This window comes from Phoenix dactylifera, chromosome 7 (genome assembly GCF_009389715.1).
Source record: "Phoenix dactylifera cultivar Barhee BC4 chromosome 7, palm_55x_up_171113_PBpolish2nd_filt_p, whole genome shotgun sequence".
In the NCBI taxonomy this organism is placed as follows: Eukaryota; Viridiplantae; Streptophyta; class Magnoliopsida; order Arecales; family Arecaceae; genus Phoenix; species Phoenix dactylifera.
Window position 1 is genome coordinate 3,842,096 of NC_052398.1, and position 20,044 is coordinate 3,862,139.

Consider the following 20,044-nt stretch of genomic DNA (forward strand, 5'->3'; position numbering starts at 1 on the left):
TAAAACTAATTTAGCAAGGTAGCTAGTGGACCATATAAATTTTCATGGGTATATTCATTTTCATACTTCAACTGCAACTTATAATTTTAACTAAATAGGTGAAAGTAAAAATAGAAAAGATATCATAATATTATAGATAAAAAATGTTCAAGAAAGAAACTTATTGGCGCATTATATATGTATATATGGTTGGAATCAAAATGCTTCACAACTTCTTTCATAATGAAATATTTCAAGGACTTGGGCTATTGGAGACATGTTCAAGTAAATTAAAAGATCAAAATGAGTTGCTCTTGCAATAATACAACTAAAGCTTAGGTGGAGGCAGATCAGCTGTTTACTTCAGCAATAGCTCAGTGTGTGCGTGTGTGTGTGTTTTCTGTGGGGAGTGGGGGTGGTTTGAGAGAGGGATGTTATCAATGGCAGCAAAGAAATCATGGGTCCTTGTTGAGGAACCAAGCAGGCATGCAAGATCCCAAGGAAAGGGGCTTCTAAAAGGGAATGTTTTGTTAGGAAAGGGGGGCAAGGTGGTCACCAAAGGTTAGATTTTGAGAAATCCCATGATTTTGTTTGAGGGGACAAGAGGCAGGATTAAGGGGGTGGGAATGGTGGAATGGGGGAATGATACACCCCAAAAGACAACTAACAAGCATATCTCGGGCATGAGCACAGAAAACAAGAACAAAACCCCCCTTCCTGGGAGCACAAGACAAGAGAGCATATTTCAAACCCAAGGGTGTCCTTTTGCAGGGTGGAAGAGCCTATGAGATGATTACTCCCTTAGAACCCAACTAGCCCTTATAAAAGCCACTCTAGAACAATTCTTTAATCATAGCTAGCAGCGAACAAACATGATTAATAATAATAAATCACTGCATCAAGCACCAACAGGCAAGCGAATGCAACTAAACGCCAAGCAAGCAAAAGGACCCATGAACAAAAATAAATGAAGGTGAGTCATCCATTATCATAAACTATACAAAGAGATGAACCACAGCCAGAAGCAAAAGCCACGCAATCCCCACGACCAATAAAAATAAGAATGGACTGTCTTACTATAAGACTTTTCATAAAATATAACAATTAAACATCCGAAAGCACATCCATTTCAAGAATATAAGAAGCAATACATATGCAGAGTAGCAGAAAGAAGAAACAATTTGTGAGCAGGAAACAAACAGTAAGCAACAGCCCTAGGTAGTTTATATTAACATAATTTTTTTAAAAAAAGGAAAGGGAGCAGATGGGAACAGTCAAGGAAGGGACTTAGCTTTGGGAAGCAAGAAGGTAGCAAGAAAAGAGAAGAGCCATGGTGAGAGAAGATATGGCCTTTCTTTTTTGTTCACCACTTCCAAAATTTCCCATGCAACGTGCACCACCTCCCCTCTCTTCTCCTCTCCTCTCTCCTTCCAGCAGACTATAGAACAAACTAGGGTTAGAGTTTACAGCTCGCTAAGATCACATAATAAAGGATGCCCCCATACTTACCTATGTCCCCTTCTCTATTCGGGCCTTTGCTAACGTCCTTGAAAACACACCATAAGTCAGGAAACAAGCCCATCCAAAGGAAAAGGAAAGAGCTTAATTATTAATCAATTCACTAGGGTTGTTCCACTGTCTTTCTTTCTTTTCTTAATTTCTTTCTTTTTTTTTTTTTAATCCTCTCTATGGTTGTTGCACTAGCGCCAAGATGAGACTGAGAATAGTGCCTTGTTCTGCCAACCAAGGAAGATGGAGTCCCCCGCCATCTGAAGCTGATAGCCTTCGGACGGGTAGTGCAGTCGGAGCAGCAGCTTCGCCTGCGAGAGGGCGAAGGGGCTGAGGGGAAGGTTCGAAAATCCAGCACCCCTCATCAGGCCCTCCCAGCGCGCGATCCGCTCATGCCGCTCCCTCCTCCCCTCCCCTTCACGGGCGATGATGTCCTCGATCTCCCGCCCGAGCCACACCTGCTCCACCGCCAGCCGCTCCTGGCTCCGGGGAGGCAGCGTCGCTTCCAAGGACTCGAACACCACCGTGTAGTAGTCCAGCGCCTCCATGAACCTCTGCAAGAAAATCGGTGAATTATGGCTCGCCTCCCTCTCGGCCACGGTCACCGCTGCTGGGTTCAGGGCCTTCACAGCTTGAAGGAAGGCCCTCAGTTCTCGCGAGCCGTCATCCTCGCTGCGGCTGTCCTGGTCCTGGAGGAGCTTATGCAGGAACAGCACACAATTCACTGCAAGGGTCTCGCCAGGATGGAGTTGGAAGGAAGAAGAGGTGAGATTAGTAGTAGTAGTAGTAGTAGTAGATAGAATGCTGGTGCTGGTACTGCTGCTGGGGCTACTGCTGTTAGTGCTACTGATGGGGAGGAGGAGGGGATGAAATTGGAATTGGAGGCCTAATGAGTGAGCGAAGGTCTGAAGGCGGTCGCCGGTTCGGCGAAGGACGCTGAGGTCGGTCCCGGTGCCGGTGATGCGGATGGACGGGGGACCGTCGGCATTGGAGCGCTCGGCGATGGCCTGAAGGAGAGGGGGCCACTGCACCCCGTGAGAGGTGTCGAAGTCGAGGATGTGGATGCGGCGGCAGCCGTCAAGAGCCTCGAGGATGGCCTGGTTGGCGGTGAGGTGAGCGAAGCGGAGGAATGGGGTGACCTGGTTGAGCGACAGGTAGGAGGACTGTAGGGCCTCGGAGGAGGAGGAGGCGGCGGAGGGTGAGGGAGAGGCGAGGCGGGAAGGGCTGTCGAGCCGGAGGGAGAGGGCGCGAGCAAATTGGTGGGTGAGGCGATCGGCGGAATCGCCGTAGGGCGAGGCAGCTGCGGAGAGCAGGGAGGCCGTGCGGCGGGCAGTGGGGAGGTCGCCGCAGTGGATGCGCTCGGCGCAGCTGATTAGGAGCTGGCGGGCATGGGCCGAGAGCGAGATGAGGCCATGTGGGGGGTTGGGTTGGTGCGGATTGGAGCGCTGCTGGTGGTGATGGTTATGGGGGTCGGGGTCCTCTTGATCACCTTCTTCATGGGACTTCAATGAGCTGAGCATCTCTAGATGGCTGTGATGGTGAGGAGAGGATAAGGAGGCCAAGAGAGAAACGGAGAAGAGTATTGATTTAGAGTGAGAAGAGGAGGACAAGAGAGTGAGGGAAGGGTGGAGTGATTGGAATTGGTGGGTTTGCATTCCCTCACTTTAATACAACATCTCGAGATGCAGCTTCCTTGACAGGACATCATCTGCCAATAAACAGAGTATGGAGTGATAGTAGTGGTAGCAGGAGCAGCAGCAAGTGGCAGCTTTCCTATGTAGATTCACTATACAGCAAACCCCTTCTCTCTCTCTCTGTCTCTCTCTCTGTCTCTCTCTCTCTGTATGTGTATAGAGTAATGTGGCAGGGGAGTGGGGGGGAAGGGGAAAGGGTTTTATGCTTTTCTTGTCTCCTTTCTTATGGCCTTGGGGATTTGGATGGACTTCTGTGCCCTTGCGTTGAGGGCTGATTTGTTGTCAGCTTAGGAATGATGGAGGGGCTAAATGAATGGGCGAGGAATCTAAAACATTATAAGGGTTTAGAGGGGTTGTAGTAGGTGGTACAGGTAGGGCGAAATACAAAAGGCTCGGAGTAATAAAGAGGTGGAACCCAGGAAGAGGAGAGAAATAAAGGAGGGTGGATAGAATCATGCAACAGCAATACATGAAAGGAGAGGCAGAGGGTCTGTGCATGGAAAGGAAAAAGAGAGGGGGAGGGAGAGTAAGAAGCCTGACTAAAACACAGGGCTCAGAGATCTAAAAGATGCTCCTAATACTAAAATGAGGGAGGAAGGCATCAAAAAATCCAATCTGGTATAACAGCATGGACAATTCTCTCTCTCTTATCCTCTTTATTCCTTTCACTCTCTCTCTCTCTCTCTCCCCCCACTGAATTTACACACGCAAAGCTTTTAATGGCTGAATAGAGACTACACGCACCCAACTCCAACCATCTATTGTTTTGTCTCCTTGTGGGATCTTGATTGATGGCTTTGAGATAACTTTCTTGCAGCCCCCCTCCCTTGTTGTCAGGAGAATTGGACTTTTAGAGCAAGCAATCCCCATTCCCCATACCCCTCCCTCCTCAAGAGCCCGAAGGTCCCCTACCTCCATCGCTCTCTTTATATATTTCTCTCTCTCTCTTTGCAAACGCAGTGTTGCAAGGCAATTGGGCACACCACACCAAGTAATCCAGCCACTGTCATCACTGCTTCTCTCCCCTTGCTCGCTCACATCAGTGTGAAGCCAAGGCATCGTGGTACGACCAAAGAAATGCTATATTTGCAGCCCAAGAGAGAGCCCATCTGGCCAAATGGATGAAATGCCTCAGACTCACTCCCCCTAGATGAGGAAACTTCATGAGGTCATCATCATCACCACATAATCGCATCCACTTGGATCCCTTTCTTCACTGGGGATTCTTTCATTTAAAAATATATATATCCAAATCCCGTTCTTCTCCCTTTTATTCCCCCTCTCAATAATTGATGGTGAAGAAGAAGAAGAAGAAGAAAAGGTTCTCTTTGTATCTAGATAGCCTTTAAGGTTCTCTTTGTATCTAAATAGCCTTTCTTTTTTTTAATTTGGTAAATCCTATCTAAATTGCCTTCAAAAAGGAGTTGCGCCTGACATCTCTGCCTCAAATATCAACCAGCTAACAAGAAGTGGGAGAGATCTTATTATAACTTGTGGAAATCAGGGGCCTCTCATTGATAAAATAGCAAGGGAACTGCTGCTGCTCCTCCGCTCTGGCCAGATCAGGAAATGGAAAAGGGAGGAATTCATGGGAGCAAGCAGCACAAGAATAAGCTAATGAAACATAGAAGAAGGAGACAGATGAAATGAAGCAAAGGTTGGAGAAATGGAGCTAAGAAGAAAAATGCCGAAACAAATAAACTGACAAAGAAAAAAGCTCCTCTCTTGGTTAAGTTTTACCTCCATCACATTAAACTCACTGATTTGACATTCTCAAAAGTCCACCCTTTTCAGAGAGAATCTCTCTCTCTCTCTCTCTCTCTCTCTCTCTCTCACAATCACCAGTCCTTCCTCACCTTACTTCTCCCAGCTCCCATTCCCTAACTTTGCTCCCCACCCCACTCGCTCACCCAAGACAATACCTTAAATCAGTAAAGGCAAGCATGCTAAAAGAATAATTACACAAAAAAAAAAGGGAACTCAGTGAGAGAGGGGGGCGCAGGGGAGTGGAGTTGAAGGCAGGAAAAGGGAACGCACTCGAGAACATACGGGCGCCAAAGAGTGGTGCTATATTAACAAAAAGCAAAGCGGAATTAGCCTGATGAAGTGGACATAGAAATTTACATAAAGAGAGTCCTCCTTGTCATCTTCATGTCATTACCTGACAGTCCAATGAATGAACTTCTCCCAAGCCATATCTGTAGGAAACTTTAAAACAAACTGTAGTACTACTCTTCTTGTCAGGTTTGACTTCTGATGGAATAGATAGAGAGGGTGTTATTTAAAGGAAACCCAGGTGGGATTTCTGAAAGAATCTTTGCAAGAGCTTCCCCAGCTTTACTCCCTTCAATGAACGGTCTCGTTAGTACCTTTAAACTTGCTCCATGAAAGCCATCCCCTCTCCACTCAATCCATCTCATCATTCTCCACAACCATTCTGCTCCAATTTCCGACACCTTCCTAGAAAAGCCATGGAGGCCATCTCCCAAATTCCAAGGCGAGGGGACAAGAGAGAAGCATGGGTAGAATATGGATGTATCAACGGTGCAATCCCAAGCACTCAGGACACAACAAGGCTTCTATAGAAAGTGATAAAACCATCAGAATTCATGTTACAGTCTTGTAGATTCTGCACCATTAACTTTTGACTGTCATGTTGGAAAACCCATTGTGCCTCAGAAGAAAGATTTACACAAAATTTTGTGGTTACCTTAGTTGTTTTTCTCAGAATGGGTCTTTTGGATGGAAAAATAAAACATATGAATACTAGTAATAAATCGATGATAGAATTAGACAGGAGACTTTTCTTATAGAACAAATAAGTAAAAAAAAAAAAACAGAAGAGATCAAAATATAATGTTGCTTGAATGTAACCTTAAACAAAGTAAACATCATAGTGTTAAAGTACTAAGGGCCTGCTTGGTAATGTCACAGTTATTTTTTATTTCTCCACGAAATGCCACATGGACTTTTCACTTTAGGTGGAAAAGGAAAACAGACAAACCCACGGTTTTCTGTTTTCTCTTCGGAAGTTAAAAATTTTAGTAATTTAAAAATACTACAAACAACAACCAAAAACTAAGGGTGTCCGAAACATATTTCCCAGTCTTCTTAGTTTTCATTCTTTGGTGTCTAAAAGCATATAGCAGGAAATAAAAATGACTCTAAGTTGCCATTTTGAGTACTATAAATCAACACAGGTTCATTTTTTTTTAATTGTTTGATTTATTCCACCTGAGGCTGATATCTTAATATCTAAAATATGCCTAGAATTTCATGCATCTAGTCAAATAGATCTCTCATAATATCTCAAACATGCTTTTTTAAACTTTGAAAACCTAGGATATCTAAATGATACTGTTTTTATTGATGATGCTAGATTGCTTATAATCATTATTTCTAATTCGATGTTACCATCAAAACATAAATATGTGTTAAAAATATAACAATAATGTATAAATAAATTATAGATAATGCATTGCAACAATAAAGAAGGTAGGTTTAGAACATGGACGAGGTGCAGTAGAGAGGTTCGCATATGGTTGTAGGATTACCTAGCTATCCCTTATTATTTTCATGTACATAAGTTATCATTTAGCAATTCCTAACGAGCTAAGGACAAAAGAATCTAATTGCATTAAAAAGTATTATTATTATTATTATTATTATTAATGTACATTGTCTCGATTCTATTTCCCTCTTCCAAGAAGAGAATAAGTGAGATACTTGGAGAGTGAATTTAAAAGGAATTGCACATAAAAGTCAAAAGTGATCGAGTAAGATATTGTTTCTTGGGAAGCTAATTTAGTGGCTGATGGGGTCGCATGCATGCCAAACCGATTAGATCGATCAATAGAAATAGGTCGATTTAGAAAATAAGGTTCGGCTTTGCTTTAGTAAAAAGAATTTAAATTGTTTCATAAGACAAGATATGCAATAAAAAAAATGTACATAAAGAAAGCAATATCTCACAAGTAGAGAAACTAAATAATGAAAGATTGACAACATGAAACGAAAGTATTTGGATACAACATAGAGATTCTCTAGGGTGGAAGGGTCATCATGCTGGAAAATTGGGAAAATCAATAAGAATCAAGGATGCAGAATCCTCTCAACACCCAATTGATCTTCTCCAATATGGAATGAGATTTCGCATTGGAGACTTCGGATCGGAGTCAGGGGCACAGAATCCTCTCAATGCTCATCATGGTCAGTAGAAGAATCATAGAAATGTTGTCCCTATTAGGGTAGCCAGATGTTATTCCTAATAATAGCTACTTTTTTTTGAATGGTTTCTTATCTTGGTAACTCTCTCCCGGTTGATGCAACATTGGGATTATTAAAAAATCTGAATTCTAAACTATAAATAAGTCATTAAGTAAGTTGAAAATTTTCAATTTAAACTACAAACACAAAAACAACCGGAACCTACTCCTTTGCCGCCACTTGCATTTATTATAGCCCCAGTGCCTCCCATCAACCAGCAAAAGCAGGCCTTAGGGATCCTCCCTCCCAAGATTTAATTGTTTTCAAGAAGAAAAAAAATACAACTTAACAAGATTCCCTTATCCCTCAACTTGATTTAATAAAGTTATCTTGCCTTTTAGGACCTCATCGCATCGCACGCTAATGTGACGATTGCTCATGTACTTTTCCTGCCGAGTCATCTTCCGGAATTTTAAATCAAAAGCAGAGCAGAAGAGTTCTAGTGGGTATCATTGGTGGTAGAAGGCAGGGGCCTAAGGATTGGAGATCATGTTTAAGATGCCTTTGTATCAAGTTGATTGTGACACCACATTAATTTGTGGGCTTAGTAGTGAAAGAACGGGAAAAAGATTGGCGTGGCCATCACCATTGCCTTTGGATTTTATTAACAAAAGTTCAGCGGAGGAGGTATAGATGAAGGGAAAAGGTGGTGTGGATGAGAATGGGAGAATGATGGGGCTTTCAATTCTCCTTCTCCCATTTCTTAGTGGGGTCTCCCCACGGGAGATTCCTCCTTCGCAAAATGCATGCATTCACAATTATTACCATTATAGTAGGGGTCGCACATAATGTATCATTAGGTCTATGCTCTATTATATATATATAAATCAACACTTGTAATCAAGGTTCACCGAACTGGTACCAAGATCTGTATTGGTCAAAGGATGGGTCGGTATGGTACAGGTTCGGTACCGGCACGTCTAATTTTTTTTTTAAGTTTTTCAAATTTAATTAATTGATAATCATTTTTTTCAACTTTTTTCAATAATTTTAAGTCTAATTTAATTTTTTTTGGCATTTTTTCATATTTCTATGATCTCGATTTAAGCTAAATGATGCATCTTATTATTTTAAAGTAATACAAAACATAAAATGGTTAGTGAGATATTGCATAAACAAGAAGCAACGTGAAATATCCTAAAATTAACTAGTGAGGTAAAAAATATAAAATAATACAATCAATTATATATATCTAAAGTATAACATACATACCAATATCTAAAATATCGTCGAGTGGTGATGCCTTTTGTAGATATCCAAATCATTAACATAGTCAGGAGGTACATTAGCCCATTTCTCTAACTAAACTGCATTGTAGTCTTATATGTTCATCCCATAAGGAACGCGCTCTGAGTTATAAGCACTCTCAGATTTCTCATTAGAGCTCTGACTCTGAGAGATGTCCTTTATCTGATAATACAGCTGTGAAAGGGCTCATTCAAATCAACCAGCAGCAAAATGCAACCCATAAAATGCTTTGGCCTGCTTAGGATAGTAGCCACTGGAAGACAATGTCTCAGACGCACCATATCCATATTCATACCCATATGGATTATAGACTGTGTATGGCTATGGGTAATAAAATCTAGTATACGACTCAGAATCTGATACATCTATGAATTGTATTCTACGTGTGAGGTCATCTGCACCGATTTCGAACGGAATTGGATGGTTCGCACCGATTTCGAACGAAGCTAGTCAGTTCCGAATGGTTTCGGCCGGTTTGCGACTGGTTTGGAACCAGTCCTGAATTCAATAGGACAACTTGCACGGTTTCCTGCCGGATTGGCTCAGCATGGACTGAACCAGGTGGTTCGATACGGTTTGGCTGACTTTGCCTGTAATTGTATTTAACAAGGGAGGAAAGGCAGACATGAGGAAACTTAGAAGGGTAAGAGAGGTTGAGTTGAAGGAAAAAACATAATCTTGGTTTACATGAGGGAAGATCAAACTAGAATCTGTTCGTGGTCGGAGTCTAATCCTGATGAGATCTATGTTGCAAAGCAGTCTCCGTTATTTGTTTCAGTTCATTGATTTAAGCTTATAGGACTTCTCTAGTATGTTAATCTGTTGGATTCTTTTTATTTCTAACTATCTTTCCCAGGAAATAAATTAAGGAACAAAGGAAATTGTGAAGAGATACAACAAATAACCAGGGTCGTTAGATTAACCTAATTAATATACTCTGATTTAACTAGGAAAATGAGCTTGTTGTAATACCAATAATGACAGACAGTGGATAGAACATCGAACAAAGATACATGCAATGCGCACCTAAGCTTTTGAAGTCTGGTTAATAGTAAAAGCATCAACTTGGTTTTCAAAACTCGAAAGGTGACTAATAATAAGTATCACAAGTTTTGGGCCAAAGTAAAGATGGGACCTGGAAATAAAAGCATCCTGCTGTATGAATCGAAGCTCAGGCATTATAATAATACTGCGGTTATGCAAGGGTAAATGAAAAAGAAGCTCGTGCAGGAATTTTTTCCCCTACAATAGAAGAAAGCAGGCCAGTGGTAGGTATGAGTCTTTATATCATTTCATTTGATCAAAGCCTCTTATAGGGCTTTTCATAAATTGACATGAGTTATATCCCATCTTTTTGCTTGGCTAAATTGAGGATTCAAACTTGGATTACTCTCAATCTAATCACCACAATTTCTAAATGCGGTTCAGGTCCCTTTTAGAGAAAGCAAGCATCTCACTAAGCCTATCCATCCAGTTCAACTGATATAAAGTCAAGCTTAGGACTTACTAGAAAAAAATTGGAATCTAATGAACTTGTCTATAAGATACCCATCAAACAACAGAAAAATATTTGGATGACACTTGATTAAAAGAGGAGTTCTTCTAAACATGGTTCGGTATTCCGGTGTAAGCTTATTTATAAAGAATTCAGGTGATTAAAAATTAGAGAAAATTTTAAAATAAAAACTAAAGAAGGAAGACTTGATATTTACATAGTCATTTTGTCGAACAAGCGTGACAAAGGCAACAACAACAAATCGCAGCACCATCACTTCCATTAGTTTCAACTTGTCCAGTGGCATGTGCTTCACCTTGCTAAGGCCATATCTAGGGTTTGAAACCACTGTTGCCCCATCAGCAACACAACCACTTCGGCCGATTGATGGTGTTATTGTTCATTTGTGCATTCCATGAGACTTTTATATGTAAGTCAAAATACTTTGTGCTTAATTCATAAAATCCATGATTTGCTTTTGCAAAAATTTATTAATGATTTTATTGCTTGGAAATAGACTGGGAATAATTTGAACAGTTGAGCTCAAACTGATTCATAAATTTCCAAAGTTTCTGAGAACATTTTTACCATGCTTCTGATGGTCATTCCAGAAAGTTGGGTTGAAATGATGGACAGGAAAAGAGGGTGCAGAAACAGGTGTTGTAGTATTGTAGGACTCCAATAAGCAGATTAAGTAAAAACAAATAAGATGGCCCGTTGCATGATCCATTAATCTTAACAAAATTCTGATGGTCATAGCTCTGAGGCACAAGTCCACAAACCCTAAGCTGACCTTTATGTTGATACACCATGCAAATTCCATGTAGTTCATGGTCTTATTAATCTTGGATGGTTTCAATTTTGATCGATCTTGGCCATGGCACGACGAAATTTGGCATATATTGATTATTGGTTAACAGAGAAAATAGGGCTTGGAATTTTTCCAGAGTTGTTTTTTTGGGGAGTTACAAGGGCATGATTCCGTGTTAATTCAAGCAATGGTTATACCCAACTACCCAAGCATTTGTCCGAGGGGAATTTTGAAACATGGCAGACAAATTTAGAAGGTCAGACTACACATTGTATTAATTGATGTCATTGAATAATTTTTCCAACTAAAAAGGTCATGGGTTCGTTAAAGCTAAGCATCCATGTGATGTTTACAGAAAAACTTATCATTTTGAGCAATCAACAAAAAAGAAAAAAGCAAGTTTATCTTGATCTTGGGATATGTAAATGAAAACATCCAAATCCTAAATAATTTGCATATTTCCAGACTATGTAGAGCAAAATCTCTTATGTTATAACTGGAAATATCTGAATTTTAAGTAGTAGTTTTTGTTCCAAATATTCCGTATGTCTTTCAACACAATTTCTGATTTGGAATCTATTTCTCTGGCCTTCATGGCTACAAAAACTAGTTTATAAATATATGTTGAAATCTTGGAGAACGAAATGCGAGAGAGAGGTTCTCATTTAACATTAATAGAGAAATAGTGATTTCAGCAACAAGCTTAACCAGTTACTACAGCCCTAAATCAGCAAAGTCTCAGAAAACACCTTACTGTAGAAAGGGAAAGAAAAAAAACATGGCGAATACAGCACAAAATTTCTACATTGATGGTAGTATACAGTTCGGGCAAGGTTATAGGACATAATTCAAAGGCCACTTCTGAACAAAAAAAAAATCTATACAAGTTAACAAACCCCTGAATTGCAGCCCGCCTCACAATAATCCAACATAATAACAGCACATCTCTAATTCACTGTTCTACAAACACTGAAATAGCAGATACTTGATGTTACCCGAAAAAAAAAAAGAAAAAAGAAAAGAACTAAGACACAAATTTTCATGCTATCTTACTCGAATGAGTTGAAACTCAACCAGACATATGTTTTTAACAATAGAAACACCAGAAGGTCTCAGAGACGGTCTGAGGTCATGCAGCATGGTTTCTTCCAATTCCAGCTCCAAGTTTACTGGTTTGCCTCCTCTATTGTCGATTTGATCCTAAAACCGCTTTCTCCAAATACTTAACCTTTTATTGCCAGATAAGAATCGTGGAAGATTCATCAGGGAGTTCACCCTAGTCACACCTTCTAGTGCAGACCATTCCTCCTCAGTGGTTGACATACAATCAGACAGGCTCACTGTTGATTGGCACCTCTCAGGAACCTTAATTTTTTTGGGCTCCCCAGAAACTGCGACAATCTCGCGGGCGTCATACAGAGTATTCAAACGTTCGACTGAAGAAATCTGTGACCCACCAGAGACTGATCCAGATATTCCTTCCTGACCATTCACATCTAGATCAGTTGAGACCAAGGCTGTCGTCTCTACGGGTTCAGTAGGTGGTGCCTTCCTGGAGTTATTTTCCTGAGTTTGACTGAATGGAAGTTGGGGGTCTAGGAAGAGACAGACAACAGCACAGTCATCAATTTTTGATGTAGGAAATTTAAGTCTCCAAGCTCGGACTGCACAATCAACGACAGCTCTAGCTGCAGTTGTACGAGTTGGTGCAGAGGCCACAATGTCTACAACTTCCTTGTTTGAGAGAACATCCCAAACCTGTGGACCATAAGCTCTGATGACATCAACTTTGAAGAAAACTCATGCTCCAAAAATAAACGCGGCTAAGCATCATTGACAGTCATAAGTATAAAAGGGAGGATGTTGGTTACGCACTCCTACAACTCATGCCAGGAAATAATGAGAGCCTTAATAGGCAGGGATGTTTAAGCATTCCTATGTAGGAAAACCAGCAAATAGCAAGATATCCATTCAACCATAATTTGCATTAACATATAAAGAACTGTAATTTTTTTTCAGTAATCCAGCAGTTGAATAAAGGATTCTTTTGCACATATATATATATATATATATATATATATATATATATATATATATATATATATATATATATATATATATATATATATATATATCCCTTAAATTAAAAATCTACATACTTCACAAAAAACTTGGGAGAACTTCAGAAAAGTTGTGAAAATTAGATGATCAAGAATAAAGAAATTAAGTCAGCTTGGGCCCTGTTAATGGGGAGTATACACCAGGTATACAGTGGTGTCAGGTAAAACACGCCTCTTCAACTGACAAAGCCACAATAATGAACAAAGGAACCAGTCTCAAAAAACATAAAATTGTTTTACAATTATATTTACCAATTATAATATCAGTCAAGTACATAAGAAATCATAATGAAAATCTGATAACTTATGTGCAGGATCCCACATTTCCTTAATTTATAATAATGTGAGGTTGAAACTTAGGCCAGGCAGTGAGGCCATAGGAAAGCCCAACTTTCAGATTATGGTACATGCCCTCATTTAGTCTGCTCACACCATAGCTCGATATGAACCTAACACACTAGCATGAATAAATTGTCCTAAAACTTGGTACAGATGCACAAAATCAAGCTCATTCTATAACTTGCTACAGATTGAAGTTTCTAAGCTATAAGGAGAGAAAGTACCCCGTCAGTGGCAAGAACTATAAATTCGTCTTTCTCAGTAAGATGGTGATAGGAGACATCAGGAATAGATATCAAGCCATAATCTTTAAGGCAGAAGTCTCCAAAAGCTCTGGCCATAGCCAAGCCAGGTGAGTCACTGTTGGGTAACCATACACGTGCGACCTCTGGTTCATCCTGCAAGGCGAAAACTCTTCCTTTGCATTGTTGGATTCTGGAAGCTTCCTCTGTACACAGTAACCATTATATAAAAGGGCAGATTTTAAGGAAAGGAGGCAAAATCATGAAATGCAGTGGATTGTTAAAATTCAAAACTAAACAAACTTTGCTAACTGCTTAATTTTCTCGGAAATGGTTTGCAAAAAATTGAGTAGACACGCCTCATGGATCTGATCATTAAAAATGCAGTGCCGCTCACATCAACCCTTCTGCTCTTTTGTACCTCTTGGAAGTCCAATAAACAAGATTTAAAGATATTTTGAAATAGGATCTTACTTAGGAATCAAGTTGGCCTGTTTCCGCATAAATGCTGAGTTAGAAGCCAGGAAGTGATATGTGAGAATTAGAGGGCATCAAGATTATGTAACATTTTTGCTGTTTACAGTTACAAGTACCAGGGGAATCAAAATACAACCGAAGCCAATGAACAGGCTTGAAAATTAAAGATAATAATATCTCCTTCTAAGGTGCCATCTCCCACAATCTTAGAAAGCAAAGTTTTTCTATCCAAAGCAAATGTCATCATCATTGGAGAAAGACAATTGACCCATTATTTGCCTTGTTGATAGAAGGCTTTATACTACCTACCTCAATCTCTTTACTGATTTAATTACTTATAAAACAGGCGCATGCCTTCCTGAAGTCAGACTTGCTTAATCAGCATGGTCATCCACTGTCAACCTATTGATTTTCAACAAGCAAGGGCTTGCCCTGCTTTCCTTTTGTGGCAATAATTAGGTGTTGAGTCACTTCCCTTCATTATATAGCCTTCATATGAGCCTTTACTCTGTTTAAGACTTTGAACTGACCATGATCAGAATCTTACGGCTCGTCTCATAAGTGATAAAATTTTTAACTATCCATCAGGGAGAATAGTCACAAAATACTTTTTCTGGACCAACAGTCAGATAGTTTGAAAATGAAAAGATTATTACTTCCACACCTTGTTTTAACTTGCTCACTTTCAGAATATAATCGCAGATGGTTGGTTTGCTTGTACGAGACTGGATGCAATCTAGCCCTTCAAGAAGTAAATGGAATTTTCAGGACTAAAGTTTCAAGTAGGCACATGCAGCCTCAGCAGTATGAGCTGAAGAAGAAGCAGGATTTCAGCATGTCATGATGTTAATCCGCAAATTAGCATGTCTGATATCTTAAAAGCTCTTACACAACTGGGGAAAAGATGTCTTTAACAATCATGGAACAAAAGAAAAACATACTAGGAAGATTGGGCTTCAAGTCGATAGTCAATTGTACAGCAACCAAATTGTTGTCTTCATCTCGTCTACCCATTATTGCTCTGGAATCCCCAACATTTCCAACTACAAGATCCTGTCCCTGAAGAAGTGCAAGTCATGCAAACTATATCAGCTGTACTTTGGTTAATGCAAAACAAAACATCCTTTGCAGTCGGCTATGTTGAATTAGTTTGGAAATCCTGTATGTACAGGTTTGTTTTTCCATAAAATACTTTTATTCCCTTGAAAAAAAACTCTTAAGTATGAATAAATTTTCTAATATTTCACAGAATTGGCGACATTGTTATGGTTTCACAAAGTGAACACGGAAACTGGAAGATTGGAGGTTCTCAAACACTTCTAAATAAGAAACAAACTGTCATTAGAAGGGTTATCACCTGCTTTACTATTGTGACAGCAGTAGTCCCACTACAGAAACAATCAATTCTTGGTTGAACTTTCAACTCTTTATCCATCAACCTGGAAGCCTTCAAAAGAGACTGTTTCAGTGTAAGATACATCTCGGGCAACTTTTCATTCTCATCAGCATCTACGGGTTCAGCCCACTCATCATCAATGATAACAGATGTTGACTCTTCAAAGTTCGCACTCCCAGGCAGAAACCCATTTTGGGAAGGGCTGTTGTGGCCACTAACATTACCAATCCATTCGGCGCACAACTTGAGAGGAAGAGAATCTCTGACTTTCCTGGCAACCAGATGACCAAAAGGACCATGACCGTCAAAGACTCCACAGAAGATGGTGTCACTTCTTGAAGCAAAATTCTACAATCACAGCACGCCGTTGTTTATTGAGTTGCAAAGATGGACTAGAAGACTAGTTTTCAGAATACAATCAGATCTACCAATTTGAATGCATGATTTGACAGGCATGAGTTTGGAAAAAAGTTTAAAAGATGGGTATTGATGTATCACTAGAAAGACAGACAATGTAATGAGATAAAACAAAGAATATCCACGTCCAGTTAAAAGAATTATCAACTAGACACAATTATCAATTAATTATTCTATAGCCACTAACTGAGATAAAACAACGAATTCGACACTAGGTCCCTTCCGATTCATGATTTTAAGGATCCTGAGACCCAATAGTTTGCTCCTCTTTTTTTGTTCAAATGGGTGTCAAGAATGAACAATATATTTAAAGAAGAAATCATTACTGAATGATAGACTGTTAAAATACATCAACAGAAAGGAGAAAGACATGATAGAGAAACAAAATGAAACAAGTGATATATAGCTACAAGCTTGTGTATATAAGAACCGACAATTACTGCAAATCTCCTCAGGTACTACTTGACTAATTAATCTTCCACAAATAGATTGTATGGTTAGAAATTACAGCTCTCTTCGCAAGCTTATTCACTATGAAGCTACCTCACCTATTAACCTATAGAAGTCTTCAGCAAATAGATTATACAGTCACAACTCCATTCACAAATCTATTCACTATGAAGCTACCTGATCTATTAATCTATAGATGTACAATTTCTCCAAATGCAATAATGTTAAAGCTCTCCTATATGTATTCTGTCAATCACGATATTTAACTATAATAGAGTTCTCATATTGCAATATATAAAAAAAAATAAAAGAAACAGTGATTACACATTACAGAATTCCCACTAATGTTGGTTTCATTTCACCCATTGCATGTCTCCACTTAGGACCATCAAATGCCGACTTGAATGAAAGTAACATTTTCTACTTCTGAAAAATCAGAATGTGCATCAAGAGAAGTCAGTAACAGACCTACTTTAAGTAAAGTAATTATAAAATTCTTAACAATATTCACTTTTATTACAAACTAGTAAGCATGTGCAATGTAATTGAACATAATAATGATAATAAAATAATAAAAGTTCAGAGGAAGAGAAACCATTATAATAGAAGAATATGAAATAATCTAAGATATTCAAAACATATGTTGTAGCTAATTGTTTTAATTAATAAGAAGAACATACCATGATATATTTATATAATATTATATTTATTGCTTTTGTTTTAAAAGTTCTGAACAAATACATATTAACTTTCTAGTTGTATCAATTTTAAATATAAATAGTTGCTGATAGTTCACAAAATGTAGAGGTAGCTAAAGCTTATGAAATAAAATATAACAGCTTAGTAGCAAGTAGCAACACGGTGGGTTTGTAAGGATATTTTGAAACTGTCGCCGGAGGTTCTTCTAGTCGCAAATCACAACCTTCAGATTAACAATCACATTGTCAGTATTTTCCAGAACAAGTTAATTGTATAAAATTAGTAGAAATCTGAAACAAGTAAATTTAGAATATTATTGTTTGATGTTCTTTGGTTTTCCTAATTTAAATCAATGAGAATTCAAACGGAAAGAATTCCAACTGATGGAGAAGCTCGAAATGGGTCATTAAAACTCAAGATCAATGCTTTTAGGGCCACCAAAACAACTCTCCTCCCCTTGGAAAACAAGAAATCTAGCTGAAGTTGATGTCATCCAACCCAGCTATGAAAAAAGTGTACGATTAAAGTACACCTGGGCAATTCCAAATATTCAAAATCCAGTTAGTTATGACATAATCATAACCTCAGGATTATATTAGGAAAGAGGTCTTAATGCATTAAAACTGGATAACCTGCACGGGAATCTCTGTAGTGCTATGTGATCCTTACATGTCTGCTCGATTAATAAAGCATCACATGAATTAAACTGTTATGCATAAAAAAAAAAAAAATGATAAAAGCACCTAAAGAAACATTTAAAGGAGATGAAATTATTGGGGAATTTGTAAGGCACGAGAGAAATGATCGCATGATGGCATGTAATAAGTTTGACGATTAAGTGGAAAACCGGTCATGCTCCATAGATGGTTGCACTCTTCCACACAATAACCTGGAACCAATGAAACGCTCCATTATCAACAACAATGCTACATCCTCAAATGGGCAATCTTGGGTTTAATCGAAATAAATATCGTTCCTTTTCACTCAAAAACTCCATCAACAGAAAACAAATGGTAAGAATCAATTCCCGCTATTTAAAATTTGTTTCTTTTACATGAGCTATTTGTGAATGGGTAGACCGGGTTTAATTGAAAGGAGCTATCAAATCCTAATAATCCTCTTTTTCCCCCAGCCAAACCATCATCAGGGGACATTCACGCATTCCCACGATCAGAAGTACAATTAATTTTAAGCTCTAGAAAAGTTTAATCAAGTCCAGTATTTGGTACCTCCCAGACAAGCATGGCGTCCTGGTTGAAGCCCTTCTTCCCTTGCTGGGTGAAGAGGCAGGCGACCTCGGTGGCCCCGTTGAGGAACTTCCGGCCGGGCACTCGGTGGATATCCTCCTCCAGCAGCCCCCCACCGCCGGAGCTCGCTAACCACCGATCTGAGAGCTCGCCACCAATTGCTCCTCCTCCATTCCTCTCCTCCTCTTTTCTCCTCTTCTTCTCGCTCCTCCACCCCCTGCAGCTCTTCCAATCGAATGCGGAAGAGGAAGTGGCGGAGGCAGAGGCCACGGCCGTGGTCCCGCCGTACGCCGCTGCCGCGGGCGTTCCTGGCGACTGGGACGACATGCACGAGCCCATACGCGGGAAGTACGGGTGAGACGCCGATCGGACAATGGAGGTCCTCGAGGAGGAGCTCAGAACTTACATCCGCACGCACGCGCAGAGAGAAACAGGGAGGAGGAGGATGAGGAGGAGGAGGAGGAGAAGGTGGAAGGACCTTGAAATAGTTTATTGTGACAAAAAAAAAAAAAAAGCTTTTTAAAAATCTATTGGTAGAATTTCTGAGATGACTTCATTCATTTTTAGGTAGAGAATGAGATGGCTTTATTAACATTTGTAAGTTTGTAATAGCAGTCTAGATATTTTGCATCTAGATGATGTCAAATTAATATTTTTAAACAATCGCTATTTTACTACATTAATGCTATATTGTTGTTTTTTTGAGTTTATATGATCAAATAATGTCTTTATGGCTGTTACACGTGGATTTTTTAAAACCATGAGAGGCTGATTCTTATTTTTTTCTATTCCATATCCATCTAATTCTTGAAGTTGGCTGGAATCAAAATCGAAATCTCATTTTGTTCTCAGATGATAAGAGATAGTATTATCGGAACCAGCACTCGATAATTGTTATATGTGAATGTTAGTATATTTTAGTTAGTATCGATCATAATAGTTACATTATAGAAAAATATAATTGTTTGTAAATTATCTAATTACATTATTAATTGAGATTTTGTTCAATAATTAATTGGCTTTCACTTGCCCTGGTCCTATTACTCTTTCTATTATTTAAACTTAATAATTTAGAAAAAGCTAAAATGAGTAGTTTTTGTAGTTCTCAAAATCATTTTTTTTCTCACTAGAAGATGTCATTCCTACCATCTTGCTTGCTCCGCTTGTCATCCTTGTTGGCTACATTTACACAATATAAGGATGATTAGAGAAAAAACTAAACTTCTACTTGAGCAAAAGAAAAATAGGAAAGTACATGCTGCCTTCGTGTACATCGTCAAGATTATTGAAACATGGAAAGTCAATTAGATCTAAAAAACGTATAGCAATTCAAACTTAAATCTGCTTACGATGATTTAAACATGAAGTTCAAGATTTAGGAGTGGCAATCGGATTGGATTGGATCAGATATGGGTTGGGTTGGATGCAGGTCGGATCAAAAATTTATCAATCCAAACTCTACATATTTATTAAACAAGTCACAATTTCAAATCTAAATCCGATTTGTTTATTAAATAGGTAACCTAACTTGATTCACATAACCTATTTATTAAACAAGTTAAATGAGTTAGATGGGTTTTAAACGGTTTAAATTGATTTAAATAGATTAAACAAGTTAAGCGGGTCGGATTAAATAGGTTAAGCAGGTTTCAAAC

The 20,044-nt window shown here is 39.1% G+C and overlaps 2 protein-coding genes across 3 annotated transcripts; both read right to left on the reverse strand.

Moving 5' to 3' along the window:
- Window positions 1-1,052: 1,052 nt before the first annotated feature.
- Window positions 1,053-3,995, reverse strand: LOC103702435 (protein MONOCULM 1-like). The gene has a single exon (XM_008784874.3). It carries the CDS (start codon window positions 3,141-3,143, stop codon window positions 1,680-1,682), a length of 1,464 nt encoding a protein of 487 aa, XP_008783096.2. The 5' UTR covers window positions 3,144-3,995; the 3' UTR covers window positions 1,053-1,679.
- A 7,786-nt stretch (window positions 3,996-11,781) lies between these two features.
- Window positions 11,782-18,862, reverse strand: LOC103702334 (probable protein phosphatase 2C 66). Of its 2 annotated transcripts, XM_008784715.4 has the most exons (6): window positions 18,372-18,862; window positions 15,538-15,924; window positions 15,122-15,239; window positions 14,845-14,922; window positions 13,686-13,909; window positions 11,782-12,760 (listed from the first exon to the last, which is right to left on the reverse strand). In XM_008784715.4, the coding sequence occupies exons 1-6, from the start codon at window positions 18,726-18,728 to the stop codon at window positions 12,203-12,205; spliced, it is 1,722 nt and encodes a 573-aa protein (XP_008782937.1). In that variant the 5' UTR covers window positions 18,729-18,862; the 3' UTR covers window positions 11,782-12,202. The 2 variants fall into 2 exon arrangements, with proteins under 2 accessions (XP_008782937.1, XP_008782938.1); XM_008784716.4 differs by lacking the exon at window positions 14,845-14,922 and having other exon boundaries at window positions 18,372-18,860.
- Between the last annotated feature and the right edge of the window lie 1,182 nt (window positions 18,863-20,044).

Bases quoted from the DNA above. Each gene is read 5' to 3' on its own strand.
- LOC103702435 (XM_008784874.3), bottom strand. From the start codon at position 3,143: ATGCAAACCCACCAATTCCAATCACTCCACCCTTCCCTCACTCTCTTG.
- LOC103702334 (XM_008784715.4), bottom strand. From the start codon at position 18,728: ATGGGCTCGTGCATGTCGTCCCAGTCGCCAGGAACGCCCGCGGCAGCG. The intron at 15,925-18,371 runs GTACCAAATACT...CTGTGATTGTAG, and splicing joins ACGCCATGCTTGTCTGGGAG to AATTTTGCTTCAAGAAGTGA. The intron at 15,240-15,537 runs GTGATAACCCTT...GCACTTCTTCAG, and splicing joins CTGTCACAATAGTAAAGCAG to GGACAGGATCTTGTAGTTGG.